Source organism: Mixophyes fleayi, chromosome 6 (assembly GCF_038048845.1).
Source record: "Mixophyes fleayi isolate aMixFle1 chromosome 6, aMixFle1.hap1, whole genome shotgun sequence".
In the NCBI taxonomy this organism is placed as follows: domain Eukaryota; kingdom Metazoa; phylum Chordata; class Amphibia; order Anura; family Limnodynastidae; genus Mixophyes; species Mixophyes fleayi.
The window spans coordinates 62410755-62433605 of NC_134407.1; the positions used below are offsets into that span (position 1 = coordinate 62410755).

Sequence of the window (22851 nt, forward strand, 5' to 3'; positions counted from 1 at the left end):
GTTGCCAAAGACCATGTGCAATTGCACATGCTCTATTAGCGTATGGTGTTTATATTCTCATATAGATCTGCGCCAGGAGATCCGGAATACAAAAAAATCTCCAATAATGTATATTGTTTATCTTTAAGTCTCAAGGAAACATTTAATATTAAAGTGTGCTCCCTTATATGCAAACTTCAAAGAAATGTTTCACATATATCCAATATATTGTAAGCATGTGGAAAAAAACCTTGTTATCTCTCTGTCTGTCTAAGGGACTACAGGGAAAGCAGTGTATATCAGGACACTCTAGGTCGTACATTCAAATGAAAATTTTACAAACCTATTAGTATGATTTAAAATTATTACTGATTCTCCTGGTCTTTGGAAGGTTGTGAAATAAAGGGTAAAAACAACGTGTATTCTGTGTGGTGATTAACATAACGTGTAATTTGTGATTTTGAATTGCAGTTTTTAATGCAATTGCTTTGCTGTCTCACTATTTTCAAACAATAAACACTTTCATTGGTGTATAATTCCTTAACTCTACTTGTGGCAAAATTAATATAATATATAACTGATCCTAATACAAAATAATATCAGCAATCATCTAGCAAACCAAATTTCTCTCCGCTTCAGATCTTATATTAGATTTATATTTATTTATTTTAACCATATATAAATGACTTGCATAGGTGTCTATGTATATCTCTGACATCCATACAATATATTGGTAATCCCAAATAGAGAACTAAAATGTGTTCACTAAGTTATATGGATCCTAAGTAATAGGATTCTTAGCTTAACAGTTAGCATGCAACATTTATGTCCTAATGTTATTTCTAGAGGGGTACAAGTAATATGCTGGCTGTCTATTAAAGGCTCCAAGTAGTGGCCATCTAGCAATTCATTCTGGTACCTTTGGGTATTGACATCCTTAATATGTAACTAGATTACACAGATGTCTGTACTTTTCAGACAATTCATTATTCAGCAATATGAATATCACCCAAATAGGCCATAATATGATCACTATATTGTGTAGATCATTAGTAGTAGGATTTGTAGCTCAATATTAAGCAACAAGATCCTACTGCTGTTTCTTGTGGGGTCCAAGTGATTTATTATCTGCCTAATTGGTAGTTCTAAATTAATCTTTTAGAACAATTTGTTATCTCTTGTGGATCAATCAATATTCATTTAAACATCTTCAGTAACAGTTGACATTTTTCATTGGCTCACTGCATCTGTTTTGTATAGAGATAATAACTTTTCCAGGTCAATCACTGAGCAGTTATAATAAACACCTGTTTGTATTGTTGTTTTTTATGCTGACAATGTTGTGTCTTTTGTGTAGCTAACTATTGTGTTTTTATTGAGTTTCGTAAATTTTAAATTGTCAGATGTGCAATAAATATTTATAACAAATATCAATCCGTTTTAGCACTGCGTTGGTTTATATTTTGGTCAGTTTCAGTGCTGTAATTTTTCTTACCTCTTCTATGTGTCCATATGCACAAGTGGGGTTACCACACCCCTTTTACAGCTGCTCTACTGACTCAAAGGTTTTGGTTTATATATTACTTTATGCCATTTTGTGTCTAAATATATGCACCATTATAGACAATTAGTACGGTGTGCCAATTAGATCTGTTTGAGTGATTTGCTAGCTGCCTATATGGTATTACTGGCTAGTGGCTCTGGCTCTCTGTCTGTCTTTATTACACAGTATTGTTTTATTACTGTGTTTGTTCCCAATTGTAAAGTGCTCCGGAATTTGCTGGTGCTATATGAATAAATGATAATAATGATTATGATGATGTATTCTTGGCTGTTCCTATATTTCTAATTTGTATTCCCTCACACACACCAAGTCTTCCTCAGTTTGTTTTATAGCATTCAGGAATTCTAATATATTGCGGATATACTTTATTCTAATAAAAACAAAATTGACATAGTGTAAAACCACTTAGAAGTTACAATCACAATGCAGATTGCACTCACTGGTATAGCAGACGTTAAACTCTATATTGAACGCTGTAAAATCCCCTCAGCTGCAGTCCAAGTTCAGAGTCCTCTGTTCCCAGCGAGTAATAATAATCCACCTTGCAATTAAAACAACGTACAAATAAAAACACCACTGTGACATGTTTCTGGGGGTCCATATGAGTATATCAGTCTCTACTGGAGTGACTTCAGGGACTCTCCTTCTCATTTGACAGCAAATATAGGATTTTGGAATCTGAATTGTGGTGGCGCCGGTTAAAATCCAATACTTGTGCATGGTGGCTTAGTGGTTAGCACTTCTGCCTCACAGCATCAAGGTCATGAGTACGATTCCCGTCCACAGCCTTATCTGTGTGGAGTTTGTATGCTCTTCTCGTTTTTGCGTGGGTTTCCTCTGGGCACTCAATTTAGACTGTAAGCTCTATTGGGGCAGGGACTGATGTGAGTTCTCTGTACAGCGCTGTGGAATTAGTGGCGCTATATAAATAAATGATGATGACAGTGTTTCCCACTTCACTGGGTATGTTAGGGAACCCCCCACTGAAGCAGCACAGAAGTACTTGACACCACAAGCTTTAGCCAACAGGCTTCTTGGTGAGAGGACCCAGTGACAGTGCATCACCTTCCAGGGGTACTTTTAAACCCACTACGGTGTACATGCACATCTACACTTGAGTGTAGAGGGCCAATACATTATATCAATTAATTAATTCAACCCAGGTTAAGTCAGCCAGAAAGTCAGTGGTAACTTTGGAAGCAGACAAAGTCTGCCCACTCTTCATCCTCCTCTCTGTCCCTGTTTTTCTTATGCTGAAATGTTTTTTTGTATGCCATGTGATGTGTTCTGTTAATTGCATTGTGACGATTATGTAGTATATCTAATGGCTGATTGTTATTTTCTGTTGAATTCATGTATGACCATGTATATTGTATGTAACCTTGTGAAGTAATCTCAACATGTGCTTTGCTAGATGACACAAGTCTGAATTGCAAATGTCAATAATCTGTTGAAATTAGCCAGACCAGGGAGAGAGAGGCATCTCTGAAGAGTTTGAAGCCCCAAAGTTGTAAACAATCTAGCCAAGCAGAATGAGCAGTGGTGAGAACTCAAGGTCCTGTGAACATTCCCGATCTCAGGACATCCCTAGGTCACTTTGAAAGCCCTGCGATATTTGGGAAATCAATCTGTCCTTATTGACAGCTAAACTCCAAAGGTAGGGGATGAGAGCTATGTGGAAAAAGATTTAAAATCTTCTGACTTACACAATAATGTGTGCATTTTCATGAGGGGGGGGGGGGTCTATAAAAACTGAAATGTCCCATATTTCTCATTTGTATTCCCTCACACACCAAAGGCTAGATTTACTAAGCTGCGGGTTTGAAAAAGTGGAGATGTTGCCTATAGCAACCAATCAGATTCTAGCTTTCATTTATTTAGTACCTTCTACAAAATGACAGCTAGAATCTGATTGGTTGCTATAGGCAACATCCCCACTTTTTCAAACCCGCAGCTTAGTAAATCTAGCCCCAAGTCTCAACTAGTAAGTAGTGACACTGGTTTTATTTCCTATTTTATTTTCTGAAACTTACTTGTGAAATGTATTATTTATCGGATTAAAATACATTAAATCTAGCATTTTCTCTGTGATTCTTTGTGAATTTACGAAGCCCAGGAAGGCTCATGCTACATGTGTATGTGATTTAAGTGTGAAACATTAATACGTGGTTTTGCTGAACGTAAGGATTCCATAATAAATCCTTTGTGGTGGCAGAAAAGGTGTATTCATTGGTAAGTGACTAAGGTGACGCCAGTCACGAAGAGCTGTTCAGATTGCTGTATCTGGGACAGGCTGGGTGTTCGTGACATGCATCCATGCTTATCTGTACCCACTGCTCCTATTTGTACGTAATCCAGTAATTTTGCTGTACTGTGTAAGCCGTGTGGTGCCTTATAAATAAAACATAATAATAATAACAATATTGGCAAGACATTAGTGCACAATAACTCCATCATGTTCATTGAGCATACTTACCATCTCAATATTTCCATTTGAAATGCTCTTCTGTAATAAAATGTATAAATCCCATATAATAAGAATAACAGAGTAATAACTACATCTAAAATACAATAAGAGGAATGGTGTTCTGCATTTGGTCCTTATTAAAAAACAAGGAACATTTCCAGAGATAAATCTTTAAAACTTAGGACCATTCCTAGAGGTTAGGGACCGCTGGTATTCGATCCGATCACTGAATGGAAAAATCAGAGATTTTAAATTTATAAAAATTAAAGAAAAACCTTAACTTGCTTTTACTTTTATAACAGTTATTAGAGGACATCCCCTGAATGTCCCTTGTATTCTGATACTGTATCTTTATGAGAATGCCAATTTTCAATATTTCTCACCTGTAATCATCAACTGAACTACCAGTTACATCAGGCTACCCAATATACTGTTTGTAAGAAGCGGCATCATAGCAAAACTATAAATGACCCAAATTATGCATAACATCATCCTCAGCTTTTAATATAGCACCACTAATTCTGCAGCGCTGTACAGAGAACTCACTCACATCAGTCCCTGCCCCATTGGAGCTTAGAGTCTAAATTCCCTAACACACACAGACCAAGAGAGACTAAGGTCAATTTAATAACAGCCATTAACCCACTAGGTAGTGTGGGAGAAAACCAGAGCACCTGGTGGAAACCCACGGAAACACAAGAACATGCAAACTCCACATGGATAAGGCGTTGGGCAGAGGTGCTAACCATTAAGCCACCATGCTGCCCTAGGCATATACTCTATACTATAGTATAAAGTGCAAATCAATTTCAACAAGTATAATATATGCATTTTCAATTCAAGTATATATTTAAAAAAAATATATATATTCTGTGCATTTATAGCAAATTAAAAGTACAACTTACTTTAGGTATAATATTATGGAGGAAAAATGAAGCCTCAGTTATTGTGTTATTTTGCAGTAGCCTAGGTGCCTACTACAGTGCAGCTGTAACACAGCCTACATGTAAACCTGAGAAATACTACTAGATATGAGTGAGGACCATTTACACTTCTTTTAGTACAATTAATAATTTAGACTTTTGGTCACAGTTGTTGCTTCATACCTCTCTTCAACTACTTGCAGAGATGGTGTCCTGATGTATCATGGGAAATGTAGTCCTGAAAGCCTCAGTAGGGACATAATCCCGTTGCATGCTGGGAAAATATTTGTACGTTCCTCATTTAAGCCCACAATGCCCTACGGTCTATAAGTCCAGATTCCACTTATCTTTCTGTGTGCACAAATGATGGCAGCGGTGGTAAGTGATGTCTGGGCGACCTGAGTGAGCAGCTGGGTATTGTAGTGCCACAAATCCCTGTGTGCAACTGCAAAATACAATCAACAGGCACGACAATGCCTGCGATCACATCTGTGGCAGATCGGGGGGGGGGCAATCGGTAGATCACTACAATCCCCGTCAGCTCATATTTCATGACATTTTATTGCAACAATTTCTGCATTTTAAATACTTACGAAGACCAGATATTTAGCATTAATGATAAGAATTGCATCTTACATGCAGGAAAAACAGGAATATAATGTATTTAGTCGCTATTGAAAAATAGGGACAAATCTTTAAATTCTGATAAAGTGCCTGAAAATTAGGTAGAGCTGGTAACAATGGTTTTGAGATTTGAGAATCATCTCTTAATGACCATTACACTACTGAAATGAGTTTGAAGATTGTCAGTTCATCACTTTATTTTTTTTTAGCCACCACTGGAATTCTTGTTTTAGAAAAATTCTTGTCTTCACCCACAAGTACTGGGATGAGGTGTAATCATTCGTTTCATTTAGTGCAGGCCTGTCCAACCTGCGGCCCTCCAGATGTTGTGAAACTACAAGCCCAAGCATGCTTTGACGGTAGACAGCCAGTTGATAGCTGGAAGGGCATGCTGGGACTTGTAGTTTCACAACACCTGGAGGGCCACAGGTTGGACAGGCCTGCTTTAGTGGATTAGTGTGGAGCATGCAAATATCTTCTGTCATAAACCTGTTAAGTTTTAGAAAGGCGGGTAATAGTTTTATAGAGTTCTAGGAATAAATGTATGAAGCTGAGAGTTTCCGGCGGGTTTGAAAAGTGGAGATGTTGCCCATAGCAACCAATCAAATTCTAGTTAACATTTATTTAATACATTCTACAAAATGATAGCTAGAATCTGATTGGTTGCTATAGGCAACATTTCCACTTTTCAGAAAAATATTTTCAAAAGTTGGTCGCCCTCTTTGGCAAGATTTTATGTTTTGTCTTTTTAGGTGAGATTGATTGCAAGATGTTCACCTCAGTGCAGAGGACGGGCTGCTGTTTTCAATGCTCCATCCTTTTGGTCTTTGCCGGTTACAGGCGCCCGCTCTGTGTGTACTGGGGGACGAGGAGGTGCAGAGGTTCGGGTGGTGGATCTGCGCAGTGATACAGTAACTAAGCCCTGTGAAGAGATGAGAAGGGCAATGGCTGAGGCTGAGGTTGGAGATGACATGTTTGGAGAAGACCCCACTGTGAATAGTAATTTGTCACCAACATAATGGCAGTACAATAATGTTAAAGGTAATTAAAATAATATCAAAATAAAAAAGTAATACTTTTTATTGTCTATATAGAAATTCAACATCATGTTGCTGAACTGCTTGGAACACAAGATGCTCTCTTTGTGACAAGTGGGACAATGGGAAATCTGATCTCAGGCAAGTGTCCCTTTGGTTAAAGGGGCTTTTCTCAGTCCTATGATTTTAATTTACTGCTTTGCACGTGCCCTTCTTTGACTTTTTCTAAGTGAGTTGCTTCATCTTTCTATCTTTCTGTATTTTTATCTAAGGGTTATTTATGAAAGTGTAAAATTGTTGTCTTCAAGAGCAAATTAGGCTTTGGGACATCACAAACCTGTTTTTGTGTTTGCTTGTTAACTTTTGCAACATATGTATGTTCTGAAAGGAGTGGCTGAGTCGTCCTGGATGGGCACATTTTTACCTGCATGATAAATTGAGAGTCCTTTTTGCGGGATGAGATATGTAAATGATATTCACGAAGGTGTCGCAGAATGTTTTTTGTTTCCGCAAAGGACGTCTTATTACATGGCCTCGGTGTTGGTCAAAACCAAATTCTCATTCTAGGCCTTAACCCTTCAGTGGGACGTCATTTGCTCCTTCCAGGGGAACTTTATATTTATAAGTGAACTACTACCATTGTAATTTAAACATTTAAACATACAATAGTTACACATGTAAGAAATAAAGTCTTGACCCCCCCCCCCCCCCCTGCCTTATGACTTTTAATTGATAGTATACATATCACATACACTCAACTGCACATTAAACTGATATCTGAATAGACCACATATGTCTAAGCATATTTGAGTAAAAAAAAATTAACATATGTTACATTTACTGTTACAGTTTCTACTACGGCCCTGAATCACGTTGCCGTTTCCGGGCAATTATGAATGTTTATGAGGTTTAATTAGACTGAACATCCCATGTACTGGTAGGAGCATGCTCACTGAGCTCCTGACAAATATCACGTGACATCATCAAGCTGCCAGCTTTCAGCACATTGGCTCTGAATGATCACATGAGATCAGTGTTGCCCACACCAACAGCAAATTTTAAATGATGCCTGAGTCTCTTGTGACACAGAAAGGGAGGAGCGTAATTTTATAGATGATTATTCCCTGTAATGATATGTATGTTAATAAATTTACATTGCAATTAAACTTTATTTCAGGTGGTAGAATATAAGAGTCTCAACTGCGCAGACTTTTAGGATGAAAATAAAATAGTTAATAAATGGCTGGGATGCTGGACCTTGTACTGCTGTTGTTTCTGGTTCCAGGCGACTACCCCAACCCGCTACAGACTGATATTACATGGTCAGTTTTGCTGTAGGCAGAGCTGCGCTGTATTCCAGGGCAGCAACAAAAGCAACCACTCTTATTATATAAATACATGGCTGCAAAGCACAAAGGAAGCCAGAATGATATAAGTATTTAGTGAAGTGAAGGTTTCAGGAGGGTATGTACACGTCAATAAATGGAAGCTAGGTGAGGGTAAACATCAACTTTAAAATGTAGATTAGCAGCAGTAGTTAGACACCTGTATGACATGTGTCTCTTATTGTAGTCATGGGTCACTGTCGTATCAGGGGAGGCGAGGTCCTGCTTGGGGATGAATCTCACATGTACATTTATGAACAGGGAAGTATAGCACAGGTAAGATATGCTTCAAAAGAACATAATTTAAAAAAAACAAAAAACCTTTTTGGGTGTTTTTTAATAGAAAAAAAAAATATAAAACAAATGTAACTGTAAAACAAACATGTAAGTATTTAGGTCGGAAAGCGGAGTGCAGTGGGGAGAAAACAAGAAGAGGGAAGATTTGTTAAGGGGGAACAGATAATTAACATAATTCAAAAACAATACATCTATGAGCAAGGAACCTATTTGTATGAACTTTTTCCAATATAACATCACATGTTGGATTCAAGTATTCCATCAAGGAGGCTAAATGAGGTCAGCCTAGGGGTGGTGATGTTAAGTTCTCTACCCTGCTAGGGATTTGTGAATGAGCTGGATGGGTGGATGTCGTGTCCATGTTCATTGGAATCTTAAGACGTGTTATGCAAGATGTCTGTGATGCATTCCACGAAGGTTAATTTATGTTCTTCCACTAGATGCAATCTGGCACTTTATCCATATCTACACACAACCATACCACAGCTTTATGCCTGATGACTCCTATCCCAGGATTTCCCAAACCCAATCCTCAGGGCTCCCTAACAGTGCAGGTTTTCCGGATCACATGTGACATAATTACATCACCTGTGGATCTGTTACAATGTGTCAGTCAGTAATGACTACACCTGTGCTCCAGCAAGGAGATATGGAAACCTTGCTCTGTTAGGGAGGACTGGGTTTCGGAAACCCTGTCCTATCCACATGCTTTGCCACTGCCTGCTATGTACAGGCAAATAAATGTTTAACCATCGGTTTCCTAGCTGACAGAATCTCCATTTTGATTATACACTGCCCTTAGAATAGGTATTTTGTAACCATAATGAAAGGCTAATGTTGGCTTCAGTTGTCGTGTATTGCAAAGTGAACATGCTTTCTGTATGTCTTCATGAACATCTCGCCTCAGGTTGCTGGAGTGTTTCCTCGCCCCATAAAAACACTGAAAAACGGGTGTCTTGACCTGCAAGATTTGGAAAGTAAAATCCAGCATGGATACCCAGACGTACACTATGCACAAACACGACTCATATGCCTGGAAAACAGCCACAATCGTATGGGGGGACGTGTACTACCTTTATCATACATGAAGGAGGTGGGTGTTGTTTGAAGCTTACTTCACTTTAATGTACACGTTTGGATCATGTGTTCTATCTATGTACTTCTTTCCCTGCTAAACAGTCTATTGTACCTGTGCAGGTGCGGGATCTTGCAGATTCCTATGGGCTGAAGGTTCATCTGGATGGGGCACGGCTTATAAACGCTGCAGAGACGATGGGTGTGGAGCCAGCACAGATTGTTCATTACTGTGACTCCGTATCTTTGTGTCTATCAAAAGTATGTTTCAAAATACAGGGGTAAAACTAGTGAGCCTGGAAAATGTTTGTAATATGTGAAGAATAACCATAACTTGTACTTTTAAAGTAAGATAGCTTAGCTCGGGTCATTTTGGCTTTATATCCATACAAACCTTGTGTGTTCCATTTCAGGGACTCGGTGCTCCAGTGGGTTCATTAGTTGGTGGGCAAGCAGAATTTGTGGCCGAAGCTCGCAGAACAAGGAAGATGCTTGGAGGGGGAATGCGTCAGGCTGGAATACTTGCAGCAGCTGGGTTGGTAGCATTGAAACATGCACAGGAAAATGTGAAGTTGGATCATCATAATGCAAAAACTTTTGCTAAAGGTGAAAAATTTGTTTTAAAAACCTCATTTTATGTAGAGGTGCACTTGACACAACAATCTTCCCCCATCAGTATGACAGAAGCCTGACATCACTATACTGTGCTGCTCCTTCCACTACCTAATTCTCCGTCTGTACCCTAGTGCATGCCTCCACCCCCTTCCTCATATCTTGACAATGACCCTGTCACAGTAGTACATTTCCTGAATTACAGTTTGCTTTGTCCCCATACCTTAATACAGGGTACACACAGAACAGGAGATGAACAATAACAAGAAGGGGCACAGACCATACATAATCTAACACACCCAAAATGTCAAATAATTTTATTTCTGAAACTATGGAACAATACAGATTAAAACACAAACCAATAACTTAGGACAGGCTGGCAGGGCATGATGAAGACCCACAGTTTATATCAAATTGTTCCTTTGTACTGTGTAATTTAACCCATTGAATCATATTTTTCCTGCATGTAGCAGGGCCTTGGAAGGACGGAGTTCCTGTCACATTCTATGATCCATGCCTAGGAGGGAATTCAATTCCCCCCCCAAGTACAGCAGCGCTAAAACTATTATCGTTATTACGGTAGTTTTAACCCGGCTTTCTGCTCACAGCTCAGGGAGCTGCACGCAAAAAACCGCTGTTAGAACTACCATAATATCGGTAATAACCAGGGCCGGATTAACCCGAGGTCTAACTGGGCTATAGCCCAGGGGCCTCGGGCATCCAGGGGGCCCTTCAAACTCCTCAGCAGCATTATTGATCGGTCGGGGGCGGGGGCGCCCCCGGCCCGATCAATGCTGCTGAGCACTGTCAGTGCAGTCCTCCGTCCCGGCGCGCTGTAGTCTGCTTACTGAGGAGATCTCGCGAGAGTTCATGAACTCTCGCGAGATCTCCTCAGTAAGGAGCTTACAGCGCGCCGGGACGGAGGACTGCACTGACAGGTAAGTGCTTGGGGGGGTCCTCGCGGGGGGTGGGGGGCGGCGGACGGCTCACATTGGGGGCCTCGCGGGGAATGGAGGGCCCCTTAGCCCAGGGGCCTCCATTCCCTTAATCCGGCCCTGGTAATAACGCACAGGCTTCGTTACTTTTAACAGTAACGCGGCCAATTGAATTCCCCCTAGTGTTCATGCAGCGTATCAATGATAGTTTGCTGCTATGTACAGGTTTATTAGACCATTTAAGCACTATCTACTATATAAATGCCTAGTGGAGTGTGTGGAAGAAAAAAAAAAAACAAGCTGCAGCGCCACCTGCTGGGCAGAGTTATACACACCTATATATTTCTTGAAGGAGAAGTGACAGTTGGGAGTGGTTGGTGGTTGCCGGGGGTGACAGTGGGGAGTTTTTAACACCTTAAGTAGTTTGATGAAGGATGTGGCGATGAAGATGAAGGATGAGGTGATGGAGAAAAATGATGAGGTGGTGACATGTGGACAAAACCACGTTAAAAAAGGGCGCTTGCGTCGGGAAGTAACGCTCTTCCCCTGAGGAGGCCTGGGCTAGGCCCAAATGCATGACAAGAACCTTTTTAACACCTTAAGTAGCTTGATTTGACTAGAATGCATGAGTATCATTCACGGGTTAACTTGTATATATAGATATAGATATATATCTATCTCTATATATGAGTGCAGTGGAATCAGCCAATTTGTGGGCTGAGCCAACATTCATGAACATGCAGCCTATTGGTTCCCATGGATTAAGCAACATCACTCAGGCATGGCCAATGATCAGGGAACAAGTGAACAGAAAGCTTGTTGTTATTATTAGTTCCGTCCACAAAACGGCTCTGGTACCTGTAGGTGACGAATACACTTAACTAGCAGTTACACTCCTAAAAAGAACATCCACCAAAAAATAAATTCCTGAGCACGTCTCATTCAGCATATGTTTTCTGTCACTTATGGTTTAAATCAGGGATTCTGCTAGTGAAACCTCAAGTCTTTATATAGGCAAGAAAAAGATGTTTCATATAACAAAACTACTGATTTTGTATATTTTCTCTGAATCGTGGACTGTATCCTTTATATATGAATAGTTTAGCAGCTCCAGTAAATTATAAGGATGTTAGAAGTCACAAAGGCGTCTCACAACCATATAAAGGCATGAGACCACAACAGGTTTTTTTTACATAGGTCCTAGAAATACAAGGAGTATGAATATTATACCTTACCTTATGGTTGTGTCATCATTTTATATATGGTTTCATAATGAACAGGAAAGTGATGACACTGAAGTCCGTTTATTTACTAGATTTTAGAGATATTCGTATCACTTGTGTAATATGTTATATTTACGTTGTTTATGCTTTTCTGAAATGCCATTGCTGATTACTAATCTTACACACACACCACTAGTCATATTTAAGGTAAGCAGTCTGACAGTCACTTCATCTAGTAACAAAAGACATAAGCCGGTCCTGTTATTCCATGGTGAATACCCCTCCCCTCGTATATGTTCTCTCCATATGTTTGACAATCTCGTGCATTCCTCTGTTCCTTCAGCTGTACAGGAGCTGGGCTCCCCACTCTGCTCTACAGACCCGACCATTGTGGATAGTAACATAGTTTTTCTCACACTCGCTGATAAACTTTCAGGGGAGGAGCTGTGCACTCAGCTGAGTGAAGTGACCGCTGCAGATCTGCAAAGAGGACAAGAGGTGGCTGTGAAAGCTCTAGCATTCTCATCGTGCCTTGTACGTCTTGTCTGGCATCGCGATATCTCGGAACAAGACACCCTATGGGCGATAGAGAAACTCAAAGAAGTGCTTCAAAAATGGGTCACAAAATCCAAAGCAAGCCTCCCCGAGGCAAACTGGAAGCAGCCCACAGATTGAAATCATTGTGATGTCGTCACACTTAAACCATGGTTTTTATGGTTAACGGACATTAAAACACTGTAGATCATGGCATTTATTAAAGTCACACTGTACTAAAGCAATGTGCTTCTGTAAACAGTTTAAAAAAAGACTGTGTGTACTCCAGTGAACACCACTGGTTTCATTACAGGTTGTACTTAAGTTCCATCAAAAACTAGTTTTAGGTTCCAGTAAAATTAATGTCAGATTACATTTAAAAGAATGTTTTTCAAGATTGTAGAAACTGAACTATGTCCAGTTAAAAATTAGAAATATTGTCATAAGTAGAGGAAAGTATAGGGAGATGTCAGATTTTACACAATGACATTAATGTACAAACAATGTTTTGCCAGATTATCCTCCTTATTTAAAGATATTAACTTTTGGACAACACCCTACTTCAGTCCCATCAGCCCTACTACAGGTAACCTGTACTGAACTGCTCTAGACACGTCCATCATGAGGATCTGACAGCCAAATACTTAGTAATTAGAGATGCTCACTGACCCCTGTGAAGTGGTTTTGGATCTGGATTAGCTTCATGTTTTGGCAAAACTGCCCTTTTGTGTTTTGGATCTGTATTTTTTTTTTTTTTTTACAGACATTGCAAAAATATGCTAAAATCACATAATTCTGCACTTTTTTGTTCCTACATTATTATTAACCTCAATAACACTAATTTCAAGTCATTTGCAGTCAATTTTGACCACCTCACAGGTCACAATATTATTTTCATACACTTTCAAACAAAGATTGTAGCAGTTCTTGCCAGTGATAAGAAAAAGGCCATTGGCATGACAATCCACCTCTTATGCGTGGAATTATTTTTATACAAATCCTGACAAAAGTTGTCTAGCCATATGTAGCGTTTGTAAAGCCAGACTCAGTAGAGGTAGGGACCTTAACCATCTAGGATTACAACATCCATATTACAACATTTGAAGCGAGTTCATGGAAAGCTGTTGGGGAAAATCAGATACTTATGTTAAAAAAGTAGCAACAAGCAGTCCAGCATCAGCTAGCTCCCTTCTCTCATCTACACCCCAACACCATCATCAATATCCTCAAGTAATGGGCGTTAGTCCTGCATCCAAGTTGCTAAGGCTAGATGACTCCACTAACCATGATTCCTCCAAAGAATTATTGCTGCTGGGGTGGATCTTCAACCCAGACCAGATGAAGACTACTAGTAGTTTACAACAATTGACTGTTAAACAATCCTTTGCTAGAGGTAGAAAGCGGTCACCCAGTTGCAAAGCGGATCACAGATGCCATGAGGACTATGCTAGTATTAGATCTGCATCCAATATCCACTATTAATGCAGCTGGTGTTAGACAATTACTTGCGGTCTTGTGTCCCCGTTACCAAATTTTATCACAACATTTTACTAGAAAAGCTATTATTCACCTCTACCAGAAGGTTTATAAAAATGTAATTATTGGGTTACAAAATGCAATCTACCCACTGTACACTTAACCACAGATATGGGGACAAGCGGAACTGGGCATGCTAAAGATTATATGACTGACAGCCCACTGGGGCAGTGATTCGCCTTCACCAGCATGTACCCAAGTACATCACATTTTTCTTAGGCAGGCTACTCTGTATCATCTGCTTCACTAAGAAGCATATTGTTGTTATTTTCTATATTATTATTCGTGTCAATAGTGTTATCAAGGACAGGGTCACCTAAAAAGAGATGGGTTTTCAAAGAGCATCTAAAGATTTGAAGGCTGTGGGAAAGTTGGATTGAGTGTGGTAGGAAATTCCATAAGTGGGGAGAAGTCTCGAAGGCAGGAGTGAGAGGTGGTCTCAAAGTGGTCAGACATGAGACAAGGCGCAGTTTAGAGGTAATACCACTGACAACCTGTTTTAAAAACTAAGGGATGTCATTGCAACAGTGCTTATCCTGCTTCGACTCTCCTGAGGACATGCGATTTCTGATGCTGCCACCAATATTGTTAGAGCATTACAGCAGAGGGGATTCCATCACATTTCCTGTTTTTGCTCACACAATCGGCTTGGTGGTAAAGAACTTTTTAAAAAATTACAATGACATGCAGGAGATGCTGTCTGTGTCCCGGATAATTTTCATGATTGTGCAACGGCATGTAGGAGAATGCAGCAGCTGCAAGACGACTAGAATTTGAGAGGGATTGTACTTTTGGCCAGCAAAGTAGTCACCTGTGAAGAGTGCAGACACTGTGAGCTTGAGGCAAGTGATTGCTTTAATTATACTTTTTGAGAAGCAGCTAGAGAAATTGAAGGAAATTAAACTAAGCAAATCCGCTAACTATATTGTAATTGTAGATTAAGTACTTAATTCGCTTCACCAGGATCAAAGAGCCATCAACATCTTGTAATGACCTCTCTTCCTTCAGTTTCTCTGGCAACTGCTTCTAGGAAAAAACCTAGCTTTCCCAAGACACCCAGTGGAGATGCAGATGAGTCAGCACAACATTTTGACATTTGCTCTGCTGTAAAAGAATTGCCCAAAAATCTCAACAGCTCTGCCATAAAATGAACCACAAATTCCATGAGGAAGGCCATTATCAGCAATTACATCAAAGTACACAGACTTCTGTGATGGTGGATTCCACCGGGCATGAATTAGTATTGTTTGAGTAAGATGTACACAATTATGAGGATGAATATGAGTGTAGATTGCAGGTACTGAAATTTAGCTACCTGATGCTGGTATGCCTGGTAAGATTTTGGGTAGAATGGTATCTTGGCAATTTTATGTTTTTCTACAGTTCACTTTTTTTAGAGGGTTTTTTTTTCCCTTTAAAAAAGGTACAAGCTTTTTATTTAAGCTTTTGTTTCCCTGACTTAAAACCACTATGCACTTGAACATAGACTTTAGCACATGAGGTAGAGGGCTTAGTATAATCATGACAGACTAGAGAGTGACATCAAGGCCACCTCTCCTGTTTCTGTATAAGCTATGGTACAGTAAAATGTAACTGCAGATTTAGACCAAGACTGCCAGCCCTATAATTTCTATTTCAGCAATGACTCTTAGCAATGCAGCACTCCTTGTCCGTTACCTATATAACACAATAGAATTTTACTGCAGAATTACACCAACCCTGACAGCACTAGTATTTGTATTTTTCTGTAATGAGAATTCGCAATGGAGTTCTCCTGGATGTCACAGTACTTTTTTGTACACTGCTACCCCCTCTTTCATTTCTATCTACTTAGCTGACCAACTGCTCTACACAGTGTGCTACCCCTACTATTTCTCTTTCAAATGGCGCTAGATCGCCATGGAGGGCAGTATTTATATATTTCACAACTCGCAAGATCTGACTACATAACGATTTGCCTCGTTTTCAATTCCGAAAAAGCGCAAGTGTACCAAGCAGACTCTGCTCGGTAATCAGATCCCCCCCAAGTTCAGGTAAGTTCGGTTCTCGAGGAACCGAGCCTGAGCATCTCTATTAGTAATACTGCAACTGATCAGCTTCATGGCACTCCAATCACCTACCCTATATCCTAGTGCTCTCCTCCTGTTAACACATCTGTAGGTCCTGAGGTTGGAGGGGGATCATCTCACAAGGACCAAGTAAGGTAGAGTGCTGTGTAATGAGGTGTGTTGTTCCAAATAACCCAAGATATTTATGTTTTAGGGAGATCGTATAGTAACATCTAGGAACAGCGCCTGGACGTGTCCAGTCGCACTGGGTGGAAATATACAAAGCCACACGCACAATTATCATGGACAATTTAAATAAAAAAATGCTTTCATAAAATGGACTTTAAAAAATTTCTCAAGCAGTTTTACTTACTGCAACAAGTACACAAGAAAATATTAACAATATATACACTATAAACAGAGTGAAGACCTGTCACTATGAACAGAAATATAACAAAAGTCACTCTGCTTCATCTTTATCCAGCTTCTCCAAGGAACTTCTCACAGTCTTCGCTGTGGACTGGAAGTTTTCAATGTGCTGGTTCATCAGTTTTTGCTGGAATATAAACAAATTATTAGTGCAGGGTTCCCTCTAGCGGTGCGCGTGAGAAGTTTTTCTGCTCCTGTACAAGGATTTTGTATAGCATTTTTACAACCCAAACAAACCCTCATGATAGACTCCAGCAATGGCACAATATTGAACGGGAAATACATGTGAATTAGTAGCTTAGTATTCTGAATCTCGAAGCAAAGCCGGTAGGAGCAAAATATGGGGGGGGGGGGGGGGGAAGCCAAAATTCTTATACAAAAACTAGGCAAATGATAGTATAGGACAGTGTTTCCAAACCCTAGTCCCAAGTACCCTTAACAGTGCATGTTTTCCATATCTCTTTGCTGCAGCATAGGTGTAATCATTACAGACATTTTGAAAGATCCACAGGTGGTACATCACTGGTCACCTGGAAAACCTGCACTGTCAAGTACCCCTAACAGTGCAGGTTTACCAGCAGTGTTAGGCAAGTACCCCTAACAGTGCTGGAAAACCTGCACTGTTAGGGGTACTTGAGGAGTAGGGTTGGGAAACACTAGTATACAGGATGACAAATCTTTCAACAGTAAATGATTTGAGTAGTTTATTTTGTTGCAATACACAGTAAAACATGGTGTAAGACATCCAAATTTTTAAGATCCAGTGTTCTTCCCAACATCTTGGAGCCCAACAGAATCCTATTAGAATAAACTATTGTTTCTCCTATTAGAATAGACAGTATGCAAGCACTACAATCCAGCAGTGTGTGTTAGACCACTGACCACAAGTCTCACCAGTTCTGGCAGTTGTAGGCAATAACCTCCAAAAAAAAGTATTACAATTGCCCCCACCCTGGCTGGCAAAAATTTCTGGGGAGTACACTGAAATCTGTATTGGAACTACTTACCCACATTACAATGCAGCTTTCCTGATATAATACCTGTGCTATTATATTGCTGTAAATGACAGAAGCATAAGTGCACTAGTAGAACATGGTATTAAAGAAGTACAAATGATGTTCTGTTCACCTGTCAGGTGGTTTCCCTCTCAAAGCAGAAGGGCAATGAGTGGCGTACACTGCTCAATCTTGGATTGAGTCACTTGCCGACTACAAACCTAGTAGAAGGTTTTCTTTTTTGTTTTGTAAACGCCCTGCAACAAATTGCTTGTGTGCATTGGTCTTCATCATAATGGTAATAGTATTGTAAATTAATTTCTCAGAGTACAGAGCCATGCGGATTTGGTTAGAGAAACAAGTTTATCGTGGAAGGATTTTACTCACCATTTTTATTTTCCATCTCTCCTTATCCAGCTTCAGGAATTCACTGACTGTCAGCTCTTCTGCCTTTTTCTTCAGACTTAAAAACAAGCAGCTAGAGGCATGCTTCTTGTGCTCCTCCCTGTGGGATTATAATGGGAATATTTTAATTGCATTTGAAGTTAAGAAGTCTGCTGTAGAGTTCCACTGCCATTTTTCTATTGATTCATCTGAATGACTAACTGAACTTTAATAAGATGGCTCCAACCTTTAAATTAGTTTCTGGGTAAAGCTAGCTGTTTTTACAGTCTAAGGATAGAATGTACATTTCTTCCTCTACAACAGTAACGAGCAACCGGATGCACTTAAAAGGACAGCAAGTATATCACCCACCTATGTTACATACCTAGAGCCAACTAGCGCTCTATCCTTTTACCATATTTTCAAGCACAGAAAAAACGGTTCATGCACAATATACACAATTAAGGGAGACAAAGCACACATAAGAGACTAAGAATAATGGTTATACGAGTTAACACTTACATGGGGTCATCATCTGGTTCCCATCCTTCCAGCTCCTTTAGGCAGAAAAAACACTGTGCAATGTCTGGACTGTTCCCACTAGGGCAGTGGACAAAGCCAGCAGCAGCCATCTGTCATCAAGAAAAGAAAGCGGCAAAGCGAGTCATTTATTGGTACAAATGCCAATGTAGGGTAATATACAACATTGACATTTTTTATTGCTTTCCATTGTCCAGGACACAACTGCACTCACCTCAGTTATAGATACCAGATAAATGCTCCAAGGAATAACAATTTATTGCCCTAACAAAGTTAATATTATATTGCAGAATTAGTGGCACTATATAAATAGCCGATGATCTTACCTCTGACAACATGGTGGCTCAAATGATAATGCAAGTGTACAGTAAATATAGGGATTTAATCATCTGCAGTTAGAAATATAGGATAAAATGCCCTACATCGAAATTCTGAATATTTTCCCTTGACAATCATATCTTTGTGGGTTACAGATTAATTTGTACCTATAAAACAATCCTAGAAACATTAAAATGGCTGTGATCAGCGAAAGTTTGTATAGTTATGTTAAGCTACACAATTGAACAACTAAGAGTCAAACTCGTGAGTCAGCGGGTCAAAAAAACATGACTAGTAAAAATGTCACTGACATGTTCAACACATATTAGGGCCGTGCAACCATGTGATGTGATTATTTTCAACAGGCGATGAAAAGTGCACACATGTAAATAGTCACATAGATGGCTGCTGTTCTCTTCTAACTAATCATCCTACATAATGGTGGGTAAAATTCACCTGTGTAGCCCTATTCTAAAGATGGGCACAAATGCCAATGCTTCTAGTTAACCCAAGTACTAAATCACTTTGGGGCGTTTTCAATGAGCCTGGCCGTCCACGATTACGTGGCCACTGCGCTTTACTCAAATACAGTTCCACAAACCCTATAGGGTGCGTAGGAAAATCAGCCTTATTGCGGTATCACGTATTACTGTAGACGGCCGTTTCAGCGCGTAATCGCAGATAGCCAAGTTAATTGAACATGCCCCATTGCGTGGTGTGAGGATAACTACATGCATACGTCATATCGGTCATCTTCCAACCACACATGCCTGATAATGATTCTATCATTTTCAGTCTGATTATTACCAGGCACCATGTTAATGTTTAAGCCAAATGCATAGTTGTAATCTGGCTAACCAATTATATATCAGTGTTAGGGCATCTTAAACTGCGATTAATTAAATTACCTCACCAATTAGAAACAAATTATTTTGTACATTAGGGGCAGGAATTCAATTCTAAGCGGTAAAAAAAAATTTTTTAACACATCGGTAAGTGATTTTAACACTCATTCTGAAGTGCATTAACCTTACCCATTATTTAAATTATTTTTAACGCACCGTTGTTTGCGAAAACGGTCCTATTGCGGACAAGTTGATGATCCATTGAAAGTATAGAGAGAGAGGGAGGAGCGTTAAAAGCTATTCAATTCTTTTTTAACATGGCACAGTAAACTGTCTATTCTGCAGTTTTATCTCGCATCTCATGGCTGTGCAAAAAAATTGAACATAAGAAAACTATTGAAATCATGTTATAATGTAAATAAAAATGAAAAAATCTGTTTCTCAGTAATGTATAACATGGAAAAGATTATTTTTTTTTCAAAAAGAATGTTAAAAAAAATATAAACATAATAATCACTAATATATGTATATACATACTAATAGGTATGTTCTGTTATGGTATAGCTAAAAGTATAGTAACAAAAAAAAAAAAAAGTGCTGTATGTAGATATTATAAAATAGAAGGTTGTGTAATGCAATACAAATGTATGCCATTTTCTTTATTCTAGATGGCCACGTTAAACCCTCCCCTCCCCTAAAAATTAGCTTACACCTGTGAATAACACGCGGTGGTGACGTTGCCAATTGACTACTACAATTTTTAAATGTTGCATTAAGTAAAAACAGCCGTAATTACATGTCAAAACTGTTTGGATCATTCTCATTTTTATTTTATTTTTTAAACGCATTAAAAAAAATTACCGCTGAGAAATTGAACCTGCCCCTCAGAGATTTGTTACTCTGCTACGCAGCAATAATCCCAAGAATTTTTTACAAACAATCCATAAACACAGCAAGTGGAATCCTGTCCTCTATAGCAGAATTATACCGCTTTCATACTGCTGCCCAGGTATGTGAACCCGGCATATTGCCAGGGGGACAGAAACTCCCCCCGAGTCAAAATCCCAGGTAGACCACATTCATACTGAACACAGGTCTGCCTGGGGTCTCCACTGCAACATCACAAGAGGAGCTCTGATTGGCTCATCTTGTGATGTTTTTTTTTTTCCCTTCACTTTAACATTGTATCTGGGAGACTCAGGTTGAAAAACCTAGGTCGCACCATTCATAGTGCAGGCTTCCTGGGGCAGATCCGAGTATTACCCCACCAAAAGACCCAGGTCACCCAGGAATTAAATCTGGGACCATTCACACTGCACCTCGACCCAGGTCATCTGGGCTTGTTTTGGCAAAAACCCAGGTTTTTGGTCCATTATAAATGGGGTATTATAGATGCACCAGCTGTCTAACACCCAGTGATTACTTGTCAGTGTTAGACATGGGGCACAGATGTTTACTACAGACACTACCCTGCTCAGATGGAAAGTGTGCGATAGATTATATATCCATATACACACAGAAAGGGCATATAGTATTTATAATACTTCGGAGACAGGGAAGAGGGACAAGTTGGGTGTGTATATAATACATTTTAATTATATTGTACTTTTATCCCAAAGTTCTTTATATTTGCCCAAAAAAAAAAAGTTATGCAATGAAATGCTTGTATAAGCAAGTCTGTCTCTCTAATAAACATATATATATATATATATATATAGGAATGGGAGAACGGTGAGTAAATATATCTGTTAGTATTAGGTGGAGAGAAAACAAACAACACACACTATAGGTGTGTGTATATATAGAGGAGGGACCAATACAGAAGGTACTTGGCCGTCACTGTCCCCGGCCCCTCTGCTCTCATCTCACCCTCTCAGGTGTACAGGCGCAGCCCTCCATGAACGGCCAGTTGCTGAAGGTCCGGATGCGAGTGTCCAGTAGGTAGAGCCGCCATTCGTCCGGTAATTCGGACTCTCCGGGTCCAGGGGCCGGCAAGACGATTCCGTTCATCATGGCGCCGAATTCAAACCTAGCAGGAACCTGACGTCACACCACAAAGCACCACGGGAGAACGCCAACCTCCTCTACTATATCACCCGGCATGCACTGCCGTACGGAACAGGCGGTTACTCCGCCTTCCGCTGAGGTCTAGGACTATATCACCCAGCATGCATTGCCGTACGGAACTACAGTTGCCCGTAAGCCCTGCACCTAAAACAAACTTTATTAGCATTTAGGCAACCTGTGGCATGCTGGGACTTCTAGTTCCATTCTTATTTCACTCTTGCAAGTTATTAAGGGTTTGCATGGGGGAGTGTCGCTGTTTCTTTTGCAGACACTTGATGTTTTGACGTTGTGTCGGACTGTCGGGTAAAATTACAGCTGAGTGCTCAACTAATCAAAATAAATCCTAGCTGCAGCCGACCGTCCACAATCATACATCATCAACGTCATTACCTAATACATCGGAATGCTCATCAACGTCATTACCTCATACATCGGAATGCAGGTGGCGGGGTTCCTTGTTTTCCCGGTTTAATAGGAGAAAAATCACCTTCTGGGTCTCCCTTATGGTCTGTCTGATAATGAGCTCTGTATGGGAAAATACCCAACTGTCTACAAAATAGCCCCCGCCTGAATGTTATGGTGACGTTACCGTATAGCTGCCTTATTTGATATAGTCATTTCCTAGAGCCAGGCAAGTTTGTTTTTTTTAAATAATATTTTAAACCGGAAGCATCGTTTTGGACACCCTACCACTATCTAAACTGTAGCCTCCAATATAGCCAATGGTGGGGGATTCAACCTTTGTAACCTGAAGGCGGGAGACCTAACCCCCGGTGTGTGCCGCTAGTCCAAGAGGACTCGGTTGCTCTGGTTGCCATCTGGTCAGTAAAATGGAGTTTGGCGCCAATGTTATTAATAGGGCAGATGTATAATAGTGATAGAAATGCTGATATTTACAGTCTACAGGACTTCCAAGAGAGTAAGTAATTCATCTATATGAACACATATCTGCTTGCAAGGTAGGGGGATATATCATACTTACCTACTTTCTTCAGCTCCCTTCCGGGAGCCAGCCAGTGGAGGGGGGCGTGAGGG

General features: G+C 39.9%; 2 protein-coding genes across 3 annotated transcripts; one reads left to right on the forward strand and one right to left on the reverse strand.

Annotated features, from left to right (window-relative positions):
• The first annotated feature begins 5211 nt into the window (after positions 1 to 5211).
• On the forward strand, positions 5212 to 12895 carry LOC142161255 (uncharacterized). Of its 2 annotated transcripts, none has more exons than XM_075216719.1 (8): positions 5212 to 5311; positions 6310 to 6556; positions 6652 to 6735; positions 8167 to 8255; positions 9184 to 9369; positions 9474 to 9611; positions 9764 to 9956; positions 12464 to 12895. In XM_075216719.1, the coding sequence occupies exons 1-8, from the start codon at positions 5297 to 5299 to the stop codon at positions 12793 to 12795; spliced, it is 1284 nt and encodes a 427-aa protein (XP_075072820.1). In that variant the 5' UTR covers positions 5212 to 5296; the 3' UTR covers positions 12796 to 12895. The 2 variants fall into 2 exon arrangements, with proteins under 2 accessions (XP_075072820.1, XP_075072821.1); XM_075216720.1 differs by having other exon boundaries at positions 12557 to 12895.
• Positions 12896 to 16548: 3653 nt separating this feature from the next.
• Positions 16549 to 22851, reverse strand: BIRC5 (baculoviral IAP repeat containing 5). Its single transcript, XM_075216721.1, has 5 exons — positions 22799 to 22851; positions 21619 to 21778; positions 18569 to 18678; positions 18050 to 18167; positions 16549 to 16794 (listed from the first exon to the last, which is right to left on the reverse strand). The coding sequence occupies exons 2-5, from the start codon at positions 21760 to 21762 to the stop codon at positions 16699 to 16701; spliced, it is 468 nt and encodes a 155-aa protein (XP_075072822.1). The 5' UTR covers positions 21763 to 21778; positions 22799 to 22851; the 3' UTR covers positions 16549 to 16698.